Below are 26544 nucleotides of genomic sequence, written 5' to 3'. Positions count from 1 at the left end.
GTACTCGGCTTTTAAATTAGACAGTTACCATTCCACAGTTCATTTTTGCCAAGCTAAAGGATTATTGATATATTTAGGGTTCTAGAGCCATATACATTTTTTCAGGCAAGATGTTAGGGCACAAATTAGTAATAGTCACTGTTTTAAAGTAGAGCCAGGCCTTGTATGGTTGGAAAAAAATGGGAGAGTAATGGAAGCAGGAGAGAGGCACTTATTATAGCCCAGTCTTCACTGACTTGTGGGTGAGCCATGCAGCCATAGTCTCAATCCTCATGAAATTTACAAACTAGTACAAATAGCTTAAATATCTTTGTATCCCAGTACAGTACGCAACCAGCAAATGAGGGTTGTTTTGATTGAATTTATGGTCTGTGGAACCCCAGGTGTTTGTATATAGCAGTTTTAAAGATAGAGTAATCTTTACTGGATTCCATTAAGTGAACATATGTAAGTAAATATGTGAGTACAGTTGACCCTTGAACAACACGAGTTTGAACTGGGGAAGTCCACTTACATGTGGAGTTTTTCATTATGACAATTTGAAAAAACTTGCAGGTGAACTGCATAGTCTAGAAATAGCAAAAAACTTAAGAAAACTAGGCATGTCATGAATGCATAAAATATGTATAGAAACTAGTCTATTTTCTCATTTATCACCATAAAGTATACACAAATTTATTATAAAAAGATAATTTTTTTTTTTTTTTGAGACAGAATCTCGCTCTGTCACCTAGGCTGGAGTACAGTGGTGCAATCTTGGCTCATTGCAACCTCAGCCTCCTGGGTTCAAGCAATTCTCCTGCCTCAGCCTCCCAAGTAGCTGGGATTACAGGTGCCCACCACTATGCCTGGCTAATTTTTGTATTTTTAGTAGAGAGGGGTTTCACCATGTTGGCCAGGCTGGTCTTAAACTCCTGACCTCAGGTGATCCACCCGCCTCGGCCCCCCAAAGTGCTGGGATTACAGGCGTGACCCACCACGCCCGGCTGATAATTTTTTTAAATTGGCTCTATTGCCCAGGCTGGAGTGCAGTGGTGCGATCTCAGCTCACTGCAACCTCCGCCTTCCTGGCTCAAGCCATCCTCCCACCTCAACCTCCCAAGTAGCTGGGACCACAGGTGCACACAACCACACCCTGCTAATTCTGTATTTTTTGTAAAGATGGGGTTTTGCCTTGTTGCCCAAGCTGGTCTTGAACTCCTGAGCTCAAGCGATCTGCGTCAGCCTCCCAAAGTGCTGGAATTACAGATTTGAGCCACCGCACCCGGCTAAAAAAGTTAAAATTTATCAAAACTATGCACACCAACATTTACAGACCATAGGTGACAACGATTTGCACTCAAAAGAAACATAAACGAGCATTAAGATTCAGTATTTAATCATACGCATAAAACTGTAGTACAGTATATAACTTCATAGCCACCTCCTGTTGCTGTTGTGGGGAGTTCAAGTATCCGCTTAAAACACCGTGTGATGCCAGTCATCTCCATGTGAGCAGTTCCCCTCTCCTGTAAATTGCGTATTGCAGTAAAGAGTGATCTCTCGCAGTTCTCATGGATCTTGCGTCGTGTTTAATGCAGTACCGTAAACCTTGAATAACACCATGGGACCCATACGAAGTGCCACTAGTGATGCTTGAAGTGCTCCCAAGAAGCAAAGAAAAGTCATGACATTACAAGGAAAAGTTGAAGTGCCTGATATGTAGATTGAAATCTGCAGCTGATATTGCCCACCATTTCAAGACAAATGAATCCAGCATAAGGACCATTGTTTAAAAAAAAAAAAAAAAGGAAGAAGAAAAAAGCAAGGGAAAATACATGAAGCTGTCACTGTAGCTACACCAGCAGGCATGAAAACTTGTACTTCTTGTGAAATACATTTTTATCTCATTGAAAATGCAGCTTTATGTGGGTGCAAGTTTGCTGTAAGAAAGGCATACCTGTAGACTCTGATGTAATTCAGGAAAAAGTGAAATCATTATATGACAAAGCAAAAGGAAAGCTTAAAAAAATGTCAAGATAACAAGAAAAGCAGCTTCCTCCAGCCAAGAGACAGCAGACAAATTCCTAGATGCCATTAAGAAAATCATTGAGGAGAAAGACTATCTGCCTGAACAGGTTTTTAATGCAGATGAAAGTGTCCTATTCTGGGAGAAAATGTCACAAAAAAACATTTATTAGGAAGAGAAGTGAGTTCTAACACTTAAAGCAGGAAGGGATAGGCTAACTCTACTGTTTTGTACAAATGCACTTGGATTTTTTATCAGGACTGCCTTTATCTATAAAGTGGCCAACCCCTGATCCTTGAAGAAAAAAGATAAACACCAGTTGCCAGTCTTTGGCTTGTACAACAAGAAGGCCTGGGCGGCGAGAACCGCTTGTCAGGATTCCATTGATGCTTTGTCCCTGAAGTCAAGAAGTACCTTGCCACTAAGGGACTGCATTTTAAAGTTCTTTCAGTATTGGACAATGCCCCTGGCCACCCATAATCCCATGAGTTCGACTCCAAAGGTGTCAGAGTGGTCTAATGCCATAAACACACCATCACTAATTCAGCCTCTAGATCAGGAGGTCATAAGAACGTTTGAGCCTCATCACACACAGTACTCTATGGAAAGGACTGTCAACTCTGTGGAAGAGGACCCCAATAGAACATCATGAAAGCCTGGAAGGATTACACCATTGAACCTGCCATCATTGTTACAGAACGAGCCATGAAGCCTGAAACAATAAATAAATTCCTGCTAGACAAAACTGTGTCCAGGTGTTGTACTTCACAGGATTTAGAACAGAACCAGTCAAGGAAATTAGGAAAGAGACTGTGGATATGACAAAAAAAAAAAAAAAAAAGAAAAAGTGGGAAGTGAAGCGTTTCAAGATATGGAGCTTGGAGAAATTCAGGAGCCTATTAACACACACCAGAGGAGTTAACAGAAGATGACCCGACCAAGATGAGTGCTTCTGAACCAGTGCCAGATGATGAAGAAGAAGACATGAAGCAGTGCTGGAAAACAAATTGACATTAGACAGTCTGGCAGAAGGGTTCCGATTATTCAAGACTGCTCTTGATTTCTTTCACAACTTGGATCCTTCTGTGATATGGGCACAGAAACTAAAATGGTGGAAGAAGGATTGATACCATATAGAAACATTTTTAGAGAAATGAAAACGTGAAAACATCCAACAAATTACGACGTATATCTGTAAGCACTCCGAGTGTGCCTGCTTCTCCTGCCTTGCCTTCTACCTCCTACACTTCTTCCCCTCTGCCACCCAAGACAACAAGACCAACCCCTCCTCTTCCTCCTCCTCCTCAGTCTGTTTAATGTGAAGATGAGAAAAATGAAGACCTCTATGATGATTCACTTCCACTTAATGGATAGTAAATGTATTTTACTTTTACTATCACTAAAGTACACTTACTTTTCCTTATGATTTTTTTTTGAGATGGGGTCTCACTGTACTGCCCAGCCTGAAGTATGATGGCACAACCATAATTCACTGCAGCCTCAACCTCCTGGACAGAAGTGATCCTCCTGTCTCAGCCTCCAAGTAGCTGGGACTACACATGTGCAACACCATGCCTGGCTAATTGTTGAAACATTTTTTGTAGAGACAAGGTCTCACTATGTTAACCAGGCTGGTCTCAAACTCCTGGCCTCAAGCAGTCCTCCCACCTCAGCCCCCCAAAGTGCTGGGATTACAGGCATGAGCCACCACATCTGGCTCCTCATCATTTTCTTAATAACGTTTCCTTTTCTCTAGCTTATTTTATTGTAAGAATACAGTATATAGTATATATGCAAAGTATGTGTTAAATATGTTATCAGGAAGGCTTCTAGTCAACAGTAGGCTATTAGTAGTTAAGTTCTGGGGGAGTCAAAAGTTATTTTCAACTGTACAGTGGGTCAGCACCCCTAACCCCTGTGTTGGTCAAGAATTACCTGTATATAAATGTGGTTTGGATGTTGAATTTCACAGAGGAAAAATGTTTTATGTAAGCATACACTCTTGATACATACTAACAGAATAATTTTTTATTTTTTATAATTCTAGACTCTGTGGGCTGGTTCTTAAGGAGAAATTGCAAGTTTTCTCACCCAGTTCCTGTATACATGAGGACTGGTGGTGATGATTTTTAGCTTTATTGTTGCTTCAGTGTGATTTGCATTGTTTTCTTCTGGATCTATCACTGTGCTACTCTGTCTTAATTTCCTTGTTTGTTTAAAAATGATGCTAGGGGAGGTAGTAGAGAGTAGGACCAGCAAAGAGTTACATGGTCCTTCATGAGGAGGACACTGTCTTGCAAAGGCAGTGCACAACTTGAGGTGAAGGTTGGGATAGGTTGGCTGTTCATTAGGCATGGTGTTCACACAGACAGCAGTACCCTGGCACTGAGTGGCTTATGACCTCTGCTGACATCCTGTCCTCAGGGGCCAATGCTGCCTGGCAGCTTTATTAAATTACTCGTTTTATTTGTAAAGTTACTCAGCTGTAAAATACCCATAGCCAGAATGGCACCCTCCCTCTCTTCATCTGCTTATGTCACATCATCTTTCTTATTTCTTCTTCGTGGGGGTGTATTATCTCAAGGACCCACCTCTTAACCGAGTCACTTGCTTTTCCTTAGTGCACCGTATATTTCCAGGGTTAGCTCCTCCATGGTGGAGGGCCCTGTGAGTGATGGGTTGTCTCTGAACCACGGTGTCTCACTTCTCCCAGAACGTGCTGCTAATAAAGCTGCATTCCTTCAACAGAAGCACACCAAGGCTTGTTAGGTACTGGCTGCCACAGGTGGGAGGGAACAGAGGAGTCACACAGGACAAAGTGCTACTTTGAGGTGTTGTGTATAGATTGTGAACTGTCATAAGAGTTACACATACAGACCGGGCTTGGTGGCTTGGTGTAATCCCAGCACTTTGGGAGGCTGAGGCAGCCAGATCACTTGAGGCCAGGAGTTTGAGACCAGCTTGGCCAACGTGGCGAAACCCCATCTCTACAAAAATTCAAAAATTAGCCAGGCATGGTAGGGCACCCCTGTAATCCCAGCTACTCTGTCTCAAAAAGAAATAAAAAGTTAAAAATTGAGTTACACATGCAATACTTTGGGAGTTCTGAGGAAGATGTGGTTTCTTTCATCTGAGCAAATCAGGAAGACCTAGTGGAAGAAGAGAATTGCGTCTTGACAGATTGGAAGGACTTAAATATGTGGAAAAATTTTAGGAGTTTTCCTAAAATTTACCCAAACTTGGATAGCCTTTTCCCTCACATGCTAACCTGTCTTTTCTTCCTTTTTACATGACCTTAGTGATGGACTTAAAAGGGCAGATCTGGGGTTAAGATTAGGATGGAAGGTGAAAGGATTATTTCCTTTCATGACTGCCACTACGCTTTTTGGGGGGGCTCTATAACCAGCACTAAACCAACAAAAGTTATCTCAAAAGAAAAAACAAAACAAGTTGTCTCTCCATCTGGCTTTTGAAGAGCTGGTTTCCGTGTGCTGCATCCCCGCTGCCCATTAATCTGTAGCAATGGGATGTTATGTTCTAGTGTGTGCTTGCCACCTATATGCTGCTCTCTCTGCTTGCAGTTACCTGGTTTCACTTGCCTGGCAGCAGCTGCCGAAGGGTCCTGCTGTCATTTAACCTCATAAGTCTAATTCAGAAGAATTCTGTTCTAGTAAAATCAGAGTGCTGCCTCTGGGCTGGCTGTGTTCTCGCTGCTGGCCATCCTGTCCTGCTACTTAATGTCAGTGTAGAAAACCTCTTCAAATGAGAGAATGGCAGTGTTGCAGGAAAGCCATCGTTATTCTGCAATACAAAAACTACTTCTCTGCATTCTGACAACATCGTTTTTTAGTCACATCATATTGATAGATCCCTGAACAGATATATATCATTCCCTCCCTTTCTTTTCAGACGGAGCTAATAGATCTGTCTACAGTAGATGTGATTCTCATCTCTAACTATCACTGTATGATGGCGCTGCCATACATCACCGAGCACACCGGCTTCACAGGCACAGTGTATGCCACGGAACCCACTGTCCAGATCGGCAGGTAAGAGGGTTGATTCTGATCCTGCTAGGATGTCGCTGCGGAGCTCCTCCCTCAGTGATGACGCTATCACAGTATTATACCAGGGCTGGTGGTTAGTTCCTTCTGAACAACTAACCCAAAGAACAGGCAGGAGTAAGCGACTCTCTAGATGAGGAATGTTCATTGGAAATGCCTAAGGATTGATAGTGCAAGTAGCCTTGTTGGTCTTTTTTCTTATAAATTAATTGGAAGGAGTTCATGGAGACAGCTCCTCTGTACAGAGGCTAGTAATTAGGGGAGGTAATGTTTAGAACGATGCCACAAAGATGCAAGGCAGAGAGCTTCAGAGGGAAAGAGTGTAGCATCTTTAAGAAGAAGAAATTTTATTGCTTTGCTTTCAAAACTCCCCCTTTTTGTGGTTTGTTGTAGACTATAAATGGAGACAGCTTGTAGAAAATATAGGATAGATAAGTAAATAGATGGTTAAGTTGTCTCTGCTGTTGACAGAGTGAAACTGAGCAGTCTAGGAGTAAAACTGCAGTTTTCCTTTGACTCTAAGAAGCCTCTGCCATCCCTTTCTCTGCTTCTACTAAGCCTTTGTGACACAGGTGGTTACCACAAGTAACAATGGTATCATTTAGTGAGAAATTAGGTAAAGAAAATTACTCCAGAAAAAAAAATTTGTCAGTTTATTTTCATTTTTTTTGAAATAAATTAATAAGTACGGTATAAGTTGAAACTGTCAGGTTCCAAAATGTGAGACTTGAGAATTGCTGTAGACTCCTAGGTTGGATTCTAGAGTCTTGCAGATGAAATAATGTGTTTTCTTGTTTTTATGTCAAACCATATTACCTGCACTGTGTATGTAACCATTAGGGAGCTGAGGAAGGGCTCTCATAGGAAACTAAAACACTCGAAGTGATGCATTGGTTTCAATTGAGAGGATAAGCTAAAAAACTAGCCTGTAATCTGGAAAAGTTAAAGCAGTGAGGATCAGCACACCAAACTGTTCCTATGAAAGCTACATCCAGGACACCAGTGAGCCTGAATCACAGGTCTTGAGATGTTGAAACTAGCACTCTTCCTTCAAGATGGAAGGAGGAGATGGTATTAGGCCAAAATAAATAAATGAGAATAAAATGAAGTTCTTTAGCTTTCAAATGCTAATACATTAATGGCTTACCATTATGTATATGTTAACTTTGAGGGGATTTAAGTCAATATGGATCACCAATATTAGATTAGGAATGGAGATTCAAGGTGTTAAATCCATTTCTAGCTTTGTGGTCATCCTCTGGCCATCAAGAATTCCCGCAGTTCTCTGTCCTGTGAATCCCCAAAGCCTGTGTACCTTGATCTAACTGATAGCACAGGATTTCTTAGATTCCTCATCCCTGGTTCTGTGGTACTCCAGCTCATCTCAGAGAGAGCTAGCCTTCTGCATTTAGCAGCCTACTCCATTTGTCCTTGGAGTATTCTTCCACATGGAATTTTGCTAATTCCTAAAACATATCAAGAAAACTTATTTTATCCATTTAAAATGTTCATTTAGGCTGGCCACGGTGGCTCATGCCTGTAATCCCCCAGCACTTTGGGAGGCCGAGGTGGGTGGATCACCTGAGGTCAGGAGTTCAAGACCAGCCTGGCCAACATAGTGAAACCCCGTCTCTACTAAAAATACAAAAAATTATCTGGGCATAGTGGTGTGTGCCTGTAATCCCAGCTACTCGAGTGGCTGAGGCAGGAGAATCCCTTGAACCCAGGAGGCGGAGGTTGCAGTGAGCTGAGATTGTGCCATTGCACTCTAACCTGGGCAACAAGAACGAAACTCTGTCTCAAAAAAAAAAAAAAAAAAGTTCATTTAATATTGTCATTTAAAAAAACAGTCCTGCCCACACCCTGCTGTGTCACCAAAATTAGATACCTGACAGTCATTTAACTTCTCCCTATATATTTTCAGTAACATAAAGGTACAGATCTTAGAGTGAGAGTTAAAACAGGCTTGTGTATTTCTATGATTAGAGACAAGAAACAGGCCAGCCTTGTTTTAAAGGTGAATTAAATTGTTTAAGTTCAGAATTTTTAGCATGGAAATGCAATAAGAAAGTGAGGATTTTGTTTAACTTTATATCAAATGGTGATCAAGTTTATGTGCAGCAGAGAGGAAGATGGATGATGAGATGGTGTAGGGGGAGGTTGGCAAGTCATTTCTCCTGGCCAACTGTTAGAGTATGGGGTGTTTCTCTAATTTTTTAATGGGTGTTCCTCACTTTTTTTGTTTAAACTCAGGCTTCTCATGGAAGAGCTGGTGAATTTCATTGAAAGAGTGCCAAAGGCTCAGTCTGCCTCCTTGTGGAAGAATAAGGACATTCAGAGGTGAGAAACAGACCACTCTCTTACCCAGAGACTATAGAGCCAGGTGCTTTACAAAGCAGTCTCATTTGATTTCTTCCTCTATGCTTAAACAATGATTTGGTTATATTAAAGATTCTCTTTTTCCTAATACACGAAAGGGTTATATTTGATTCAACCAACATTTTTTGAGAGGCAACTATGTGCAAGGTGCTATGCTGGGTACTGGAGTTTTTAGGAACAACTGGCTCTTGAGGTGGTCAAAGTTTAATGGAAAATCAGATAACTCAACAGGTCAGTTAGCAGTTTGCATGGCATGTCTTAGAAGAGATGTTTGCCAGCTAGGCACAGTGACTCACGCCTGTAATCCCAGCACTTTGGGAGGCCGAGATGGGCAGATCACCTGAGTTTGGGAGTTTGAGACCAGCCTGACCAACATGGAGAAACCCCGTCTCTACGAAAAATACAAAAAAATTAGCTGGGTGGTAGCACATGCCTGTAATCACAGCTACTCGGGAGGCTGAGGCAGGAGAATTGCTTGAACCCGGGAAGCAGAGGTTTCAGTGAGCTGAGATTGCACCATTGCACTCCAGCCTGGGCAACAAGGGTGAAACTCTGTCTCAAAAAAAAAAAAAGAGATGTTTGCCCCCAGTGCTGTAGGCACTCAGAAACTGAAGAACCCTGCTTAGGAAGGCTGAGAAGGACATTCCTTAGGAGATGACAGTTAAGATGGGTCTTGGAAGAAGAAATGGACTTGTTCCTATAGCAGAGGTTGAGAAGAGAAATCCAGGCATGGTGTCATGGGACATAGTATATTCAGGGAACAGTGAGATGTTCAGTGTGGATTAGGGTGAGTAGAGAGGTGAGAGGTGCAAGTAAAGGGGTGAGTTGGAGGAAGAGAATAAAGATTATCATATGTGAAGTTTGAGTTTTATATTGTTGAGAGTGTGAAGTCGGCCAGTGGAGGTTTATAAGGAGACAAATGACCACATTTGTTTTGGGGAAAGTAACTCTGGAAGCAGTGTAAAGGATGGACAGGAATGCAGAGACAGGCAGGAGGACCAGCAGTGTGACTGCTGAAACCCAGGGGAGATGACAAAGCCCTGAGCTAAGGCGGTATCCGTGAGCATGAAGCTGAAGTCTAACTTCAAAGGAATTTCTGAGATAGAATTGAAAAGAACTGGTAAGTGTTGTAAAAGAGGCTGTAAGTAATTAAGAAGGTAAGACGAGAGCTGAGTGGAAGCCAAGGGACAAGGAAGTTTCAGAAAATACAGGTTGTTGTTGGTCTCAGATGCTGCAGAAATATCAAGTAAAATGGAGATGAGGCCCTTGGCTATCGGAATGGGGAAGTCCTTAATCCCAGAGAGGTGAGTTGCCGTAGAGTGCTAGGTCCAGAAACCAGGCTGTAAGAGATGAAGTAAGGAGAAATATGGTAGAAGCAAGCAGCTTGATTTCACTTCCATGTTCTCTTATTTAAATTGGCAACAGAGTACCCTGTGGATGTTAACACACTGGGCTTTCTCTAACCTTAGCAATTCTGCCTTCACCTCCAGGCCCCACAACAGCCACACTTTCTGATGGTGGCATCAAGTCTGGAGTAAAAACCAGTCTTTTGATTTCTTTTTTTTCTTTTTTCTTTTTTTTTTTTTTTTTTGAGACGGAGTCTCACTCTGTCACCCAGGCTGGAGTGCAGTGGTGTGATCCTGGCTCACTGCAATCTCCACCTCCAGGGTTCAAGCGATTCTCCTGCCTCAGGCTCCTGAGTAGCTGGGACTACAGGTGTGTGCCACCACACCCAGCTAATTTTCGTATTTTTAGTAGAGGTGGGGGTTTCACCATGTTGGCCAGGATGGTCTTGATCTCTTGACCTTGCAATCCACCCGCCTTGGCCTCCCAAAGTGCTGGGATTACACGTGTGAGCCACTGCACCCGGCATAATCTTATAATTTCTTAGGCAGTTTATGTTCCATATGCTCCTACCCAAGTCCACTTTTTTCCAGTTGGCGCTGGTTTCTCTTTGCCTCTAGAACAGCGATTTATAGTCATCTGCTCATTTCAACATTAGAATGTCTTAGTTTTTGCAGATCTTCTTTCGATTAGAGTATAAATATGTAGCTAGAGGAATCCACTTTTTCTATAGTGACTATTTCGGAGCTTGAGCATGAGTCTCCTCCGTGCAATCCTTTGTACACATGTTATTTATTTTACTTATGTAACACTTGTTGTGTGCCAGGCACTCTTCTAAATGTGTTATTTTATTTATTCCTTTAATGAATAGGTAGGTAGGTAGTGGTGTTACTACTTTTTTTTTTTTTTTTTTTTGAGATGGAGTTTCACTCTGTCTCCCAGGCTGGAGTGCAGTGGTGCGATTTCGGCTCACTCTAACCCCTGCCTCCCAAGATTCAGGCGATTCTTCTGCCTCAGGCTCCCAAGTAGCTGGGACTACAGGTAAGCGCCACCATGCCTAGCTAATTTTTGTATTTTTAGTAGAGATCGGGTTTCACCATATTGGCCAGACTGGTCTTGAACTGCTGACCTCGTGATCTGCCCACCTCAGCCTCCCAAAGTGTTGGGATTACAGGGGTGAGCCACCACGCCCAGGCAGTGTTATTACTTTTTTACAGGAGAGAAAACTAACACAGAGAGATTAAGTAACTTGCCCAAGGTCACACAGCTAGTGAGTGGCAGGATCTGGATTCAAACCCAGACAGCCAGCTAGCCTGGCTGCAGGGTCCATGCTCCTAACTCATCTGCTGGGCCACCTCTCGTGCACACACACATGCCTCTTATGTGCGTGTGAGCCGCTTCTCGTGTCGGGACGAGGAATTAGGCTTATCTGTGCATATTTTCTCTGTGTTTTAAGGATCTTTTGAATGTCTGTTTCCTTGTTTGGGGATGTATGGTGTGGGCATGTCTTCACATTAGAAAACATTTTCTGGACATGTGCATTTATAAGTCTTCGGTGTGTATGTGAATGGCCTCCTTGATCTGACTGCCCTGGTGCAGTACCACATTCTTGTTCCCAGCTCCCTTTTCTCTTGCCCTCGGTTCTGATACCTCCCTTCTTTTCTTTTCTCTCCTGTGTGCCCACTGGACTGGACAGGACCCCGGTTCCGTACATCTCCCTCTTAGAAACCTCAGGACTTTGTTTTCTCTCCCCTGGAACATGTGTGCTCTGGCTTCCCTTCTTCCTCTTAAATGTAAACCCTTTATAGTGTTTTGCCACAAATAATTTTGGCACACCACAAATAGTGTTCTAAAGTCAGTATTTCTTGGCCAGGTGCAGTGGCTCAGGCCTGTAATCCCATCACTTTGGGAGGCTGATGTGGGCAGATCACTTGAGGTCAGGAGTTCAAGACCAGCCTGGTCAATATGGTGAAATCCCCCATCTCTACCAAAAATACAAAAAAAATTAGCCAGGCGTGGTGGCGGGCACCTGTAATTCCAGCCACTCAGAAGGCTGAGGCAGGAGAATCGCTTGAACCTGGGAGGCAGAGGTTGCAGTGAGCTAAGATCACACCACTGCACTCCAGCCTGGGGGACAGAGCGAGACTCTGTCTAAAAAAAAAGGCAATATTTCCTGACTCCCAAATCTTGGGCCAAGTCTTAGGAAGCCCCAAATCCTTATTTCACCTTTTCTCTTGTGACCTTGGGCAAAATCTTCAGCATTTTGCCTTTGCCTCCCATTTGGCCACACAAAAGAAGTGCCACCTACATTACGGAGAGTATGAATGAGGCTAAAGGAGGAGAAGGCTAGGGAGGGGCCTGAAAGGTATTTCCTAAGATGCAGAGGAAAGCTCCCTTTTTAAAAAAAAATTTATCTTAAGTTCTGGGATATGTGTGTGGGACATGCAGGTTTGTTACATAGGTAAACATGTGCCATGGTGGTTTGCTGCACCTATCAACCCATCACCTAGGTATTAAGCCCCATATGCATTAGCTATTTATCCCAATGCTCTCCCTCCCGCCACACACTCCCTGAGAGGCCCCAGTGTGTGTTGTTCCCCTGCCTGTGTTCATGTGTTCTCATTGTTCAGCTCCCACTTAAAAGTGAGAACATGCGGTGTTTGGTTTTCTGTTCCTGTGTTAGTTTGCTGAGGATAATGGCTTCAGCTCCATCTATGTCCCTACAACAGACATGATCTCATTCCTTTTTATGGCTGCATAGTATTCCATGGTGTATAGGTACCACATTTTTTTAATCCAGTCTGTCATTGATGGGTATTTTGGTTAAGTCCATATCTTTGCTATTGTGAATAGGGCTGCAATGAACATACACTTGCATGTATTTTTATAATAGAATGGAAATCTCCCTTTTAAAAGAAGCTGCTAGTTGAAATATATTTGCCCACCTGGTGGGCAAAAATCAGAAACTATTGAGACTAATTTGGTAGAGGAGCAAGGAGAGTAGTAACTTGCACTATTGGAGAAGGCCATCTTTGATTCTCACCCTGGCCAAGGATTGTGTTTTGATTTTTGAGCATAAGATGAGCCATAGTTATTGGTAGAGAAAGGGACGAGTCTAATTATTGGAAAACATACTGAGGTGTGAAAGAGACACTCCATAGCTGTGTCCTCTTTTTCTCCTAGATAAACTCAGCATAAATACTAGAAGTAGTAGAATAATTTGAAGAGCTTTTTTTTTTTTTTAATTTTTTGAGACAGGGTCTCACTCTGTCACCCAGGCTGGAGTACAGTGGTGCGATGTCGGCTTACTGCAGCCTTCACCTCCCAGGGTTCAAACGATTCTCCTGCATCAACCTGCTGAGTAGCTGGGACTAGAGGTGCACACCACCATGCCCGCTAATTTTTGTATTTTTTGGGTTTCACCTTGTTGGCCAGGTTGGTCTCAAACTCCTGACCTCAAGTGATCCACCCACCTCAGCCTCCCAAAGTGCTGGGATTATAGGCATGAGCCACCATGCCTGGCCTGAAGAGCTATTTATTCTTTAATTGGCATCAAATGAAAGAGTTCTGTTGAAATATTCACCTAGAATTTAATCTTGGACCAGAGTTCTAAAAGTGCTGCATTTGGATAATATTTGTGCTAAGGGATTTACATCACCTTTAGATTTCTCTCTATCACAAGCTAGTTGATATCTAACGTCCCAAACTACTGTAGCATGCTACATTGACAAACGCTGCTTTTTGCTATCTAGTTCAAGGAAATTTTTCCCATTTTATAGGCTCTATCTATCTTCTCTGTATGTTTTCGCTCTGTTTTTTTTCTTCATTCTCGTGCTTTGCCTGTCCAGGTATTCCAAAGTAGGGATCATAGGTCCACAATGCCTACAGGGCTGAGGAAGGTACACACAGGAGTGAGATGGGCTGGTGGAAAATGTGGACCAGTAACCACACCCCTCTATAGGGGCAGCTGACTCGTAGCTCCAGCGATCGTGGCCATATGGTAATGTGAGCCCACAGCTGCCAAGCCTTCCTTAGAAGCTCAAAGTCTAGATGTTGTAAATGTGACTTTTAAAAAATCTTTTTAGAAATGTTGGCTCCTACATTAGAATAAAATCCCGTATGATCTGAGCAAAGTAGCTCTTAGAGAGTTACTTTGAGAGGTATTCGATTTGAGGCTTGAGCCCCTAATTTTTGAATTATACTATATATAGGCAGCCTCAAAGCAGATCTTGTCAAAGTGCCTAGAATTAATACATCTTAGTAGCTTACATTACTAATAAAACTATCAACTAAAGAAAACAGTAAATTAGAAATTTTCAAACTCAGTCAAAAGAATCTGACAAATTCTCATAAATCATTTGAAGTTAGTTTGAATTAGCATTTGATTTATTATTAGTACACGTACCAAAAAAAAACTATTACTCCTAGTTTTTGGCAACTGTATAACTTCCTGCCTCAGTTGACAGTGCTCCTTGAGATTTATATCAAAGAAGTTAGTCATCCTTCTTCCTAACTTTGACACTGCAGTTTACTCTTGAAAAAGAGATGGATTTTGAAGGGAAGGAAAAGGAGAATCCCTCACAATATAATTTTGGGTCTCTGACTTCCCACACTCACTTAAGTTTAGGTTTTCAATGGGAAAATATAAAGCAAGATATTCCACTTAAGAAAGTAACCCCACCTCTAGTACTTTTTTTGTATAAAACTAACACTTTTTATAAGATTAGAAATCTACAATTACAATAAAGATAAATCATTACAAGATATTGTCATCCTCATGCAAGCATTAAGCAATGAAGCACTGATATATTCTTGGCTGAATTTTTGTGGCAGTTTTTAATACTTACAACTTAAAATGTGGCTTCATAACCTTATGGAAGACTTAAAACTGGCTGGGCTTGGTGGCTCATGCCTATAATCTCAGCACTTTGGGGGGCCAAGCCTGGGATCACCTGAGGTCAGGAGTTCAAGACCAGCGTGACCAACATGGTGAAACCCCGTCTCTACTAAAAATACAAAATTAGTCATACCTATAATCCCAGCTACGTGGGAGGCTGAGGCAGGAGAATTGCTTGAACCCGGGAGGTGGAAGTTGCGGTGAGCCGAGAACGTGCCATTGCACTCCAGTCTGGGCAACAAGAGCAAAACTCCATCTCAAAAAAAAAAAAAAAAAAAAAAGACTTAAAACCATGCATGTTCAAGTTGAAGTTCCTCCGCTCTGACGCTCCTTGGGTATGCGTACAGGAATTTATCAACTAACTCTGAAAGGAAGAGAAGATAGAAGTGTGTGCTTGGAGGTCAAATAGACTGATATTTGAATTTCAGATCTGTTTCTTGGTAGTTGTGGCAACTTATTTCTTCTAGGCTCTGTTTCCTCCTTCATAAAATAGAAGTGATATTAACAACTTAATAGGATTGTTGTAAGGATTAAATGAGTGGTATGATTAAGTTCTTAAAACAATGCCAGTCACACAGTAGGTGCTCAATAAATGCCAGTGTCCTTGTCTCTTTTAATAAGATACGTGGCTTATGTAATCTGCTTTTGTTAACTAGAACACATCTGTCTTCCGCAGCCTAATTTACCTTCAGACACTGCCTTTCTGACGAAAGCAAGGTAGCTAAGTGGACAGAAGGAAAACTGTTTTCAAATTCCACTGTTACCTGTAGTTAGTTGTCACTGTCACTCAGACTCTCAGACTCAATCTCCTTTTCTGTAAAATAAGAATTAAATTATCTCTAAGTCCACTTGTGTTAGAGTTCTAAAAGATGTCCAGAGAGAGGCTCCTTAAGGCAGGCCGTCAGAGAGCGGCAGTGCTTTGACGGAGTAATCACAGCTGGTTGGACTTTGCGATTCTGGTCACTTCACTGTTTCATTTCATTTGGAGTTGATTAGCCTCTGAGGGACTGATTCATGCTGACCAGACTCCCAGGATGTTGAGTGACAAACAAAAATCCCAATTAATCACTTTAAAGTAAGACCTCTGACTGGCTCCAGAACTAGAGTGACTCCTCTATCCAGGACACTCTGTGCTGGCCAGGAAGTCCACTTAAGACCTCAAATTATGGATAAGAAATTTTTCCATGAGCATAGGATTAGAGTAAAGATAGTTGAGTTGCTCTCAAGAGTCATTCCTGTCATGCTTTGGTAGCCTAAGCAATTGCCATTTTTTAAGCAATAATTTGATCTAAAATAAACATCAGGGGTTATAACCTAGTTTCTGGCTAATATTGAAACATACTTCATTTTGAGGCTCCACAAACTCCATATGGGTCCTTATTCTGCCAACATACCCAGTCTACCCTAGCCCCACGGGCATGTTAAGCCCTTTGCTGTGACGAGAGTCAGGCGGGGAACTTTCCTGATTCCTATCTTCTTTGTATTCTGTCCTTACATTAATTTTGTTCATTCATTTATTCATTCATTAATTCATTCAACAAACACTTAATACCCAGCCAGTTTTTTACTTACCACCTTCCAAGTGGTCCTTCTGGACTTAAAAGTTTTAATATTTAATAAAAACACAAAAGTGTGCTGATTTTGCTGGCAGGATGAAGGAAGAGGCCGCAGAGCTTTGGCATCATGTCAGAGCCCTGGGAAAGAAGTTCATCAGGCACTCCAGTGTGGTAAGAACAAAGCAAAACAATGAAATCCTTTAGAAAGTACTTACGAAACATTTAGACTCTGAGAACTTGACTTTGATAAATTAGAAAGCCAGAAAAAACAGAACTAGTTCCCTCTGGGTTTCCTTATCCTTCTTATCCAAAATCAGCCAATAATCCTAATGGCTTTAAATGGCTCTATAAATGCCTCTCTGTAATTAGGACCTCAAGTAAGCATAAGGAGAGTTTCTGGGAAAGCTAAGTTAGACAAGATGTGTTAGGAGATAGAGGAAGCACAACAAAGTAAATATCTAGAAAGAATAAAAGAGGATGTCAGCAAAAGGACTTTGTGGGCAGAAATATGAAATTCAGAGAACTTCAGACTTACTTGTTGAGTAACTACCAAATGCCTGATATTATAAGTTTGTAGAAAAACGCCCAGAAAAGTTTAAGATTTAGTGGCTGTACTCAAGGAGCTTGTCAAGCAAAAAAATAGATGCTTAATGGCCAGACTTAGACTGGGCTGGGTAGATTGAGTAGGGTTTGAATGAGGAAAAAGAGACCATTCCAAGCGGGCAAGAGAGCGAGCAAGATAGAAGCCCTAGTCTTTTGTAACCTAATCACTGAAGTGACAGCCCATCATCATCTTTGTCATGTTAGAAGCAAGCCACTTGATCCACCTCACACTCAGGAGGAGAGGATTCCACAAGGGGGTGAATCCTGTAGGTGGGGGTCACTTGGAGCCATGGCAGAAGCGCCTGCTACAAAACCCTGAACCGGGCGGGTCAGACTGGACCAGAGGCAGTGGGGACGGCTTGGCTTTCCTCTTCCGGGTTACTCCTGAGCTCCTCCTTGATTTTTTTCACCACCTCTCACAGTTACAGGGCTCACCTCTACCCAAACATGGTGCAGTTCAGATGGGACACGTTGATAATTGCATTGCTGGTTCTTTTCTTTCCTGGGATAGCAACTGAACTTTTTTTTCTTTTGAGTGTCATTTATATTGGGCACTGTGCTCAGTGCTGAGGAGACAAAAATGAAAAAAGTGTTGCTGTGTGAATCATATGATACAATAGGAAAAAAGATACACATTACTCTTTTCAGTGGGTATTAATAAAATACAAAACAAAAGGCATATTTAACAAGACTTCTTCTAACTACAGTGTTCTATGGATCTGATTAGCAAAAATCATCTGTAGTGAACATTTCTGTATAAACAAATGCTTTCTTCAGTTTTTGTAGAACGTAAGTTTATGATTTCCATGCCATTTACTTTAAAAGGAAAGATGGGAACGATTCAGGCTGAAATATACCCGGATCTTCAGGAACCTTTTGTTTTGCTTAAGTAAATTGTGTCCCTACTTGAAACACCAGTAATTTCTCTAGAAATAACTTCTGGGTTGTTGAGGACAAAAGTTGTAGATGCTTTGCATCTTCATGCTTTCCACTTTCCCTTCTAAGGGCTTGGTCAGAACACTGCTAGTACTCAATAGGCTGAATATAAGACTGTTTCATCTCCAGCACACAGTGAAAACATTAAAGTGACCAAAGCCTCTTTTTGAGCAAGGCTCTTCCAGTTCTTAATCTGCTGAATTTTCACAGGACGTTGTCCTAGATGGAAAGGCGAGGCTGTGCTGGGAAGGGCCATCAAGAGAAGACAGAGCTAGCAGGAAGGAAAGCCCACGTGGTATGGTGTTCTGGGTAATGGCAGTACTGGTTGTCAAATAATGGGTAAGGAAAATCACAGAAAGAAAGCAGGTATAGTTCTGGCCTTGTGTGTGACTTTCTAGTCAGCCTTTAAGAGAAATGACCGTTGCAGGGCCCTGGCAAAGCTGGGGACAATGTGAAAGAAATTCAGCTGAATGGAGAGATGTGCTTGGGGTTGCAAGTGTTATTCATCATTATTCATCACGGTCCCTGCTCTCTAGCCACTCCCGTGACAGCCTTCCAGCTCTGGCATTATTAAGTCAAGAAACTCTGGCTCCTACCGGGCCCAGAGTGAGAGGTCTTCATTTTCTGTGTAGGGCGGCCCCAGGAGGTTCAAGCCCCGGTGCTGCCTGATCCTGAGAACTTAAAGGAGGAGTCAAAGCTGGGTAGAACCTTGGGTTTTTCCTTAAGTCCTCTCAAGTTCAGAATCGTTGCTGCTCGTCAGAGTCAATCACCCTGGGTTGGAGTCCACTGCAGTATTGTAGGGAAATGCATGTGCTTCTGGGGCTGTGTTGGAGCAGGGCTGGAGACAAACCTTGACTCAGCATCTCTTCTGCACCAGACACTTAACATGCATTATATTATATATAATTTCCCCATTGCAGAGAAACTCTCAAAGGAAGGTAGTATTCTCTCCATTTTATAGATGAGGAAACTAAGGCTTGGAGGTGAAGAGCTAACTCCCAGATGTAAACCTAGACTTGTCTGGTTGTAAATTCTCTTTTTTCCATTATTTCCTAGTGCCTCTGAGAGAAATCTCTCCTTCCTCAAAGCAGGCAGTCATGAGTTATGGGGATGTGGAGGTAAGAGATGCAGGAGCAGCAGCACCTGCGGTGGCCTCAGTCCAAAGGGGGCTTCTGTGCCACTTCCCTGTACTGCCAGACTCAGGGCCAGCCAGCCTTCCCGAAGAGCACATGAGTGAGCACCTGGCCTAGACTGGGGTCACAAGATCTGAGAAAAAGTGACAAGTGTGTCTAGGTTTTAAGCAAGAGCAAGTAAATGTTGTCCACTCAAAATGTAGAAGACACAGGGACTTAGGTAGGTGGGGTGCAGGCAGGCAGGGCCTTGCACTAGAAAAGCCCAGTATAGACAGTACAGGCAGAAGCAGCACCCAGATAAAGAAGGGCCGAAGGAAGTCATGCTGAGAGCCTTGGATTTTATCCTCAATGTATTGGTGAATCATTAAAGTTGGGGGAAGGAGGAGAGGAGGTGTGCATAAGATCTTGAGATTTGCATTTGTAGTGTATTGTTGAGGCCCTTCTGGGAGGGAAGGCCAGCCTATAGGCAAGGATGACTCGAGGCTTTTGGCATCCTGTTGCCCTGTACTATTAAATTTTTCTTAGACTTAAGAACAGTGTGAACAGAAGCCCTATATTGTGCATGTCATTCCCCTTATGTGACTTAAGTCCTGAGACCACAGTCAGTGCTCAGTAAATATGTATAGAATAAATATTGCAAAACCTAAAGCAGTTCACTATGTGTACCTAAGAAAGTGAATAAGAAAATCTTCATGTATCTGTTTATGTAGAAGGTAATGAAAATGGATCATTGATATTTTGTTGCTAAAGAAACAAGGGTAAAAAGCATAGGAACGATTTGATATATGTGCTACTCTGGTTAAATCTTAATTCAGTGTTTCCATTATTATGGCTGTATAAATGCAATTCACCGGCCATATAAGATTATTAGGATTATTTTTTCTATCTTGCGCAACTTTTTGTTTTCCCTTGAGTTAATTACCTTATTTTCTTATTTGTCTAGTTGTTTTATGTACCTATTGTCTCTATACTGTTTCCCTACTTGTCTCTCCTCAATATGTTTGTAAGTGATTAAATTTCTCCTCTACCCTCTTAGGGTGTCCAGTTGTGCCTAAATTAAACTGACATAAAACAGGTTAACAGAAGAAAGGCACACACATTTTATTAAGTTACATATATGTAAGAGTCCGCACAGGAGAATGAAGACCCAAAGGAGCAGTTAGAGTTGAACGCAGACACTGAGTTGGACAAAGAGCAGGACATTGGGAAAATGTGACAAGGGAAGGGGACTTGGGCTAGGGCAGTCAATTGGGTGGAGAAGTGACTGGGAAGATCAGGGTTTAACAAGGTTTGCTGGTACAGGTTTTTCTCGAACTCCATTCCCTTTCCCTACAGATAAAAATGTTACTTTCCTCCTGCTATACGGAGGACATCTTCCATATGGGGATTTCATCTCCTTTCAGGAAGAAAAAGAGATGGTCAGAGAGCTCTTCCTGCACCTGCTGTTTTTCAGGTGCCTTTACCTCAAAATAACCTTTATGCTGAAGTGGCATATTTTGGGGTGGCATATCCTGCCACCCATCATGTTCAGTCTCCGTAGGCATTCTGACAACTTTTATCTCCTTGAAAAGTCTTCTCCCCAGCCTTCTCTCTCTGATGTCAGCTGTCTTGGGCCCAATGCCATGGCTTTCAGCTGAGGATTTTCCTCACCATCATCCCGAAGACTTCTTTGCTTCTTTATTCTGTTTTCTGTATCTTCCTTTTTCTTGTTTACGCCTTCATTTTTCAGGCCACATCCTCCAGTAACTGCCTGACAAAGAGTGTGTGGGAAGTAAATTTTCCCACACAAAGAGTGTGTGGGAAGTGTGTGGGATGTGCAGTAGATCTGCACATCTAAAACTATTTGGTAGAAATAACCCTCAAACTATTTGATAGAAATCTACATTAGATATAATTTTCTCTTACAATGTTGAAAACATATTTCCTTCTAGCTTCTAGGAGTGCTGTTGAAATATCCAATGCTATTTTGAACCTAGATCTTTAGTTTGTACCTGTTGATTCCCATATGATAGCTTTTAGAATCTTGTCTTTATTCCTTGAGTTCGTGGTGATGGGTCTTACTGAAGCAGTTTCATTCATGTGCTGAGTAATTAGTGGGCCCTTTCAATTTAGAACAGGAGTGACAGCTAAGGCCAGCACTGTGTTTGGGCCAAATCTGGCCCACCACTGTTTTTATAAAGTTTTATCAGAACACAGCCACACTTGTTTACTTATTGTGTATGCTATTACATGGCTAAGTTGAATAGTTGTGGTGGAGACTATATGTGATCTGCAAAGCTTAAAATATCTGCAGCCACTTATGGAAAAGGTTTGTCAATTCCCAATTTAGAAAATTAAGAATTTTGATTCTGGTTTAAAAAAAAGTTTTCTACCCCCATTTTCTGTGTTCTTTCTGCAGCTCTTGCTATTAGATGCTGAACCTCTTAGATTGTCATTTAAATATTTTTCTCTCCTGTTTTCCATCTCTGTTTTTCTTTTTGTTTGTTCTTCCACAAAATTCCCTTTATTTCCCAAGCTTCCTATCAGTGTTTCATTCCTGCTGTAATATTTTTTTGACATCAATTCTTCTGATTTTTAAATTAACCTTTTTATTGTAATATAAAGCACAGATATTAGTCATGCCCATAATCCCAGCACTTTGGGAGGCCATGGCGGGCAGATCACTTGAGTCCAGGAGTTTGAGACTGGCATGGGCAACATGGCAAAATCCCATCTCTACAAAAAATAAACTGAGCCGGGCATGGTGGCACGTACCTGTAGTCCCAGCTACTTTGGAAGCTGAGGCAGGAGGATTGCTTGAGCTCAGGAGGTTGAGGCTGCAGTGAGCTGTGATTATGCCACTGCACTCCAGCCTAGGTGACAGAGCAAGACCTTGTCTAAAAACAACAGCAGCAAAAAAAAAAAAAAAACCCCACAGATATCAAAACACACAAAACTAATATATTGCTTAATAAATTATTATAAAGCAATCACTCTTAAAGCCACACCCCCGGTCAAGGAAGAGAACATTCCCAGCAACTCAAAAGCTCCAGTCCAATCACAGCCCCCTCTGAAATATTGCATGGTTTCAACCCATTGGGTGGTGGTGGTGGTTGTTTCAGCTGGAATTGTCCCATCTTTGAACACTGAAAGCCTTGTCAGGTGTTTATATGGTTTGCCTGCGTCCCCACCCAAATCTCAACTTGAATTGTATCTCCCAGAATTCCCACATGTTGTGGGAGGGTCCCAGGGGGAGATAATGGAATCATGGGGACCAGTTTTTCCTGTGCTATTCTCGTGATAGTGAATAAGTCTCACAAGATCTGATGGGTTTATCGGGGCTTCCGCTTTTGCTTCTTCCTCATTTTCTCTTGCCACCGCCATGTAAGAAGTATCTTTCACCTCCCACCGTGATTCTGAGGCCTCCCCAGCCATGTGGAACTGTAAGTCCAATTAAACCTATTTTTCTTCCCAGTCTCAGGTATGTCTTTATCAGCAGCGTGAAAACAGACTAATTGTCCTCTGGGTCGTTTATTGTGACCCTCGTAGTCTTTGATTGTTTCCTTGCCATCTGTGATAGCAGGATGTTTAAGACTCCTCTTGTACATTCTCTGCCCTAAATTACCCATTTCTCCAAGAAACCCTGGTTTCTCCAATGGGAAGTGGAATTTTAAGATCCCATTTTGGTTGTTAGCAATGCTCATTGCTACTAAATTGGTCATTGTTTCTAGTACTCTTTGGAGAACAGAGCATACATATTTCCCCCCACCTTTTTTTTTACACTTTTACCATATCTGTGTTGTCAGAATATGTATTCATTACATACTATTCTCCCTTCCTTTTAACCTTCATGTAGTCTGTCAGCTACTAGTAACTGTATATTTAATGCTCACTACTGGCCCATGCATACTGATGTTTCTGTCATCATTCTGATTGTCTGAAACTCAGTCTTCAGTAGATTTCTCAGGATGGGATCACAAGAACAATATTCCCTGAGTTCCTGCATGTTCATAATTGTTTATCTGTGATCTTTGGCCTTGAAAGTCAGTTTTGCTAGATATATAGTCCTTGGCTTGCATTTTCTTTCTTTGAGTATCTTAAATATGTTCTCGTATTTTTTTCTAATATTAAACATTGCTGTTAAAAATACTGATAAAATCTAATTTTCTTTCCTTGTAAGTCACTTGCTCTTTTCCTAGATCCCAAAGGTTTGCTTGTAGTCTAAATATTTTCCCAGAATATGTCTGGTGTTCATTGTTCTGGGTCAGTATTCTCAAGTGTGCACTGTGTTCTTTTAGTGTGTAGTTTCATGTCTCTTTATTTTAGCAATTACAGTATTTAGTAATTGAATATTATGAGTGTTAATTTTTATTCTCTCACTTGGTTTTCTGTTAGGGACTACTATTACCCTTATGTGGCATCTTGCTTATCTGTCTTCAATATTTGTTAGGTTCTTTTGAATTGTTTAAATCTCTTCATTTCTTTTTGGTATTTCTTGTTAATCTACTCTTGTGTTTCTATTACAGGTTGAGTTTCCCTTCTGTGAAATACTTGGGACCAAAGTGTTTCAGACTTCAGATTTTTTCTGATTTTGGAATATTGCTGATTGAGCATCCCAAATCCAAAATCCAAAGTAATCCAGTGAGCATTTCCTTTGAGTGTCATGTTTGCACTCAAAAAGCTACAGATTTTAGACCATTTCTGATTTCAGGTTTTCAGATTTGGGATGCTCAACATGTAGTTTAGTCTTCATTTCCAAAGTGATGTTTTCTTTTATTTCTAATTCTTTATTGAGTTCTGTCACCTCATTTATAAGCTTTGCTGGTTTTTCATGTATGTACCTCTTTCATGTTTGTATAGCTTTTAAATCTTTTTAGCTTATTTTGAAATTCTAATGTATTGTTGGCATGCTTTCATTCTCTATATGACATTGTATTTCTAATTTCTAACAGCTCTTTTTATTCTCTGAATCTTTTTTTTTTGTAGCAATCTCTTCTCATTTCTTAACTATACTACCTTATTTTTCTAATGATAGTAAGGACAAGCTGTTCTTAAAGGTTTCTTCTACCTGCCTAATTTATTTCTTCTAATTTCCGTGCCTGCTCTTCTGCCCCCATTTGAGGCCTTTATTATTTTAGAGACTTTTCTCAAATTTGTGGTGGTCCTTGGCTATTGGCTCATGTTTAAGAGTTGGACAATTAAAAAAACTAATTAGAAAGTCTGTGTGCAATGGGTAGGGCTTGTTCAATTCCACACTTTACCAGAAAGTAATCTGTTTCTTTGTGGAATCCTCTGCATTAGAATCTTTTCATTAATTTTTTTTCTTTGAGGCTGATCGGATTCTTCAGAGAAGATTCTTTCAGCCCCCTACCCTGGGGGGGTATAAGCTTACTCATAGTGCTTTGGCAGCCAAATCAAGAGAGGAACATTGTTCCTCTGAATATGCAAATTTTTGTTTAGGAAGGCTGCCTCAGTTGATGGTTTCCCCTAGTCCAGAATTTCATTTTTACTCCCTCCAGAGAACAACCTCTGGTAGCATGCCTGAGAGGAGAAGGGACAGCTGCTGAGCTATATGGAAGGAATGAGGAGATCTGGCAGGTTCTAAGTATCTCGTCTCTTTTTTCAACAGTTCCTCTTGTTTTTAGGTTGATTAAACTTCCTGATATACCTGTTGTTTTCAGTTGCCATATTTTTTGTGGGTTCTGCAGTAGAAATTAAACGTTTGTATTGAACTTTCCTGGGCCTATGAAGTCAGTTATCATTTGTCTGTCTACTTTCTAAAATGCCTTGCTGTTTTCTCTTCTCTCATTCTCTTTGTCTTAAGGGTGTGTGTGAGTGTGTGTGTGTGTGTGCGCGCGTGTGTGAAGCCCTCTTCTATTGTTCAGTGTTGTTTCAGGAGAGAGAGGAGAGGCTAATGGCATACATTCATTTCACCCCAGTACTTGGACCCGTATTGTACAGTGAATGTCAGGGAAGTTACTCTTCAGGTCTCCTCCTGATTCTTTTGGAGCAAATGATAAAACGTTTTTCTGTTGACACATTTTGGGTGACATAGCAAGACCATGTCTCTATTTTTTTAAAAAAAAGAAATGGCTGGGTGCAGTGGCTCACGCCTGTAATCCCAGCACTTTGGGAGGCCGAGTTGGGCTTATCACAAGGACAGGAGATTGAGACCATCATGGCCAACATGGTGAAACCCCATCTCTACTAAAAATACAAAAATTAGCTGGGCATGGTGGTGGGTGCTTGTAATCCCAGCTACTTAGGAGGCTGAGGCAGGAGATTCGCTTGAACCTGGGAGGCGGAGGTTGCAGTGAGCCGAGATCGTGCCGTAGCACTCCAGCCTGGTGACACAGCGAGACTCTTGTCTCAAAGTAAAAATAAAAAAAGAGAAATGATCATAAAGGAATCCTATGAACAATTATATGCCAGTAAATTAAACCATTTGGATCAAATGGACAAATTACTGGAAAGGAATGCTGTAGAACATGAAGAACTGTTCACCTGGTAGTTGACATTGTGATCCATTTTCAGGCTGTTACCTTCTCCTCTCAAGGATGCAGTGGAAGTCTCAACCTGGAGAAGATGCTATACAATGCAAGAGGTGAACTCTGCCCTTAGTAAAATCCAGCTGGTGGGATATTCTCAGAAAATTGTGAGTATTCATATTACATTTCAGTCATTCATGAATGCTTTCCATTCATATTGTTGTTTCTTGTTTGGAAGAATCCTATAGTTACGTTTTTAAAGCCATTCCGTTGCTGAGGATCCAGAGCCTCTGTTCTTTCCTCCGTTCGGCGCAGGATTTTATTGGTGCTCTTTCCCCACCCTCACATCTCCATCACCAGCCAGCATTCGACTGGTCAGTGTGCAGGGAGTCAGGAGAAAGGCGTCTCATCCTGTTCACATTAGATTTTATAGATTTTGGATGGGTGAAACAGGAAAAGAGAAGAGTGTGCCGAGTGTGACTTTTGAGCTCTGAGCTAAATGATAAGCCTTCCCATTTCTTATTGTCATCCTGTACCCAGAGCTACTCAGTACCGAACAACAAGGGCCTAACACCTAACTGAAAATGAAAAAGGAAAGCCAAAGTGTGTGAGTCTTTGTTCTATATGGTAATATTTCATCTCTCCCTTTTAATGTGTGAACCTTGAGTGCCTGGGGACATGGAAGAGAGCTGAAGCTCTCAGGTGACAAGTAAAGATTATAGGATTGCTTTCTTTGTCTGCCAGTTGATCTCCATCATCTTTCTGTTTTCCTTAAAACTTTCTAGTTTACTTTATTGATTGATTGACTGAGACAAGGTCCCACTTTGTTACCCAGGCTGGAGTGCAGTGGTACAAACACGGCTCACTGCAGCCTCAACTTCCTGGGCTCAAGTGATCCTCCTGCCCCAAGTAGCTACTTGGGGACTACAGGCATGTGCCACCATGCCCAGCTAATTTTTGTATTTTTTTGTAGAGACAGGGTTTCACCATGTTGCCCAGGCTGATCTTGAACTCCTGACCTCAGCCTCCCAAAGTGCTGGGATTACAGGCGTGAGCCATTGCGCCCAGTCTCTGGTTTACTTTAAAATAATTTTTGTTTTAAACTGAGGATATTTATGTTGTTTTTCCCTGCAGAATTACCTCGTGTGACTGTCACT

At 41.7% G+C, this 26544-nt stretch overlaps 1 protein-coding gene across 1 annotated transcript in view; it reads left to right on the top strand.

Moving 5' to 3' along the window:
* INTS9 (integrator complex subunit 9) overlaps positions 1–26544 on the top strand; it is a 118547-nt gene that overhangs the window by 44344 nt on the left and 47659 nt on the right. Inside the window, exons 5-7 of the mRNA XM_002818956.6 lie at positions 5918–6057; positions 8326–8412; positions 25434–25554. Coding sequence (XP_002819002.3) covers positions 5918–6057; positions 8326–8412; positions 25434–25554 — 348 coding nt within the window. The remainder of the gene's footprint in view (positions 1–5917; positions 6058–8325; positions 8413–25433; positions 25555–26544) is intronic.

The sequence above is a fragment of the Pongo abelii genome, chromosome 7 (genome assembly GCF_028885655.2).
Source record: "Pongo abelii isolate AG06213 chromosome 7, NHGRI_mPonAbe1-v2.0_pri, whole genome shotgun sequence".
Classification (NCBI taxonomy): Eukaryota; Metazoa; Chordata; class Mammalia; order Primates; family Hominidae; genus Pongo; species Pongo abelii.
The sequence above is the reverse complement of the archived record's forward strand: the minus strand, read 5'-3'. Positions and strand labels throughout refer to the sequence as shown.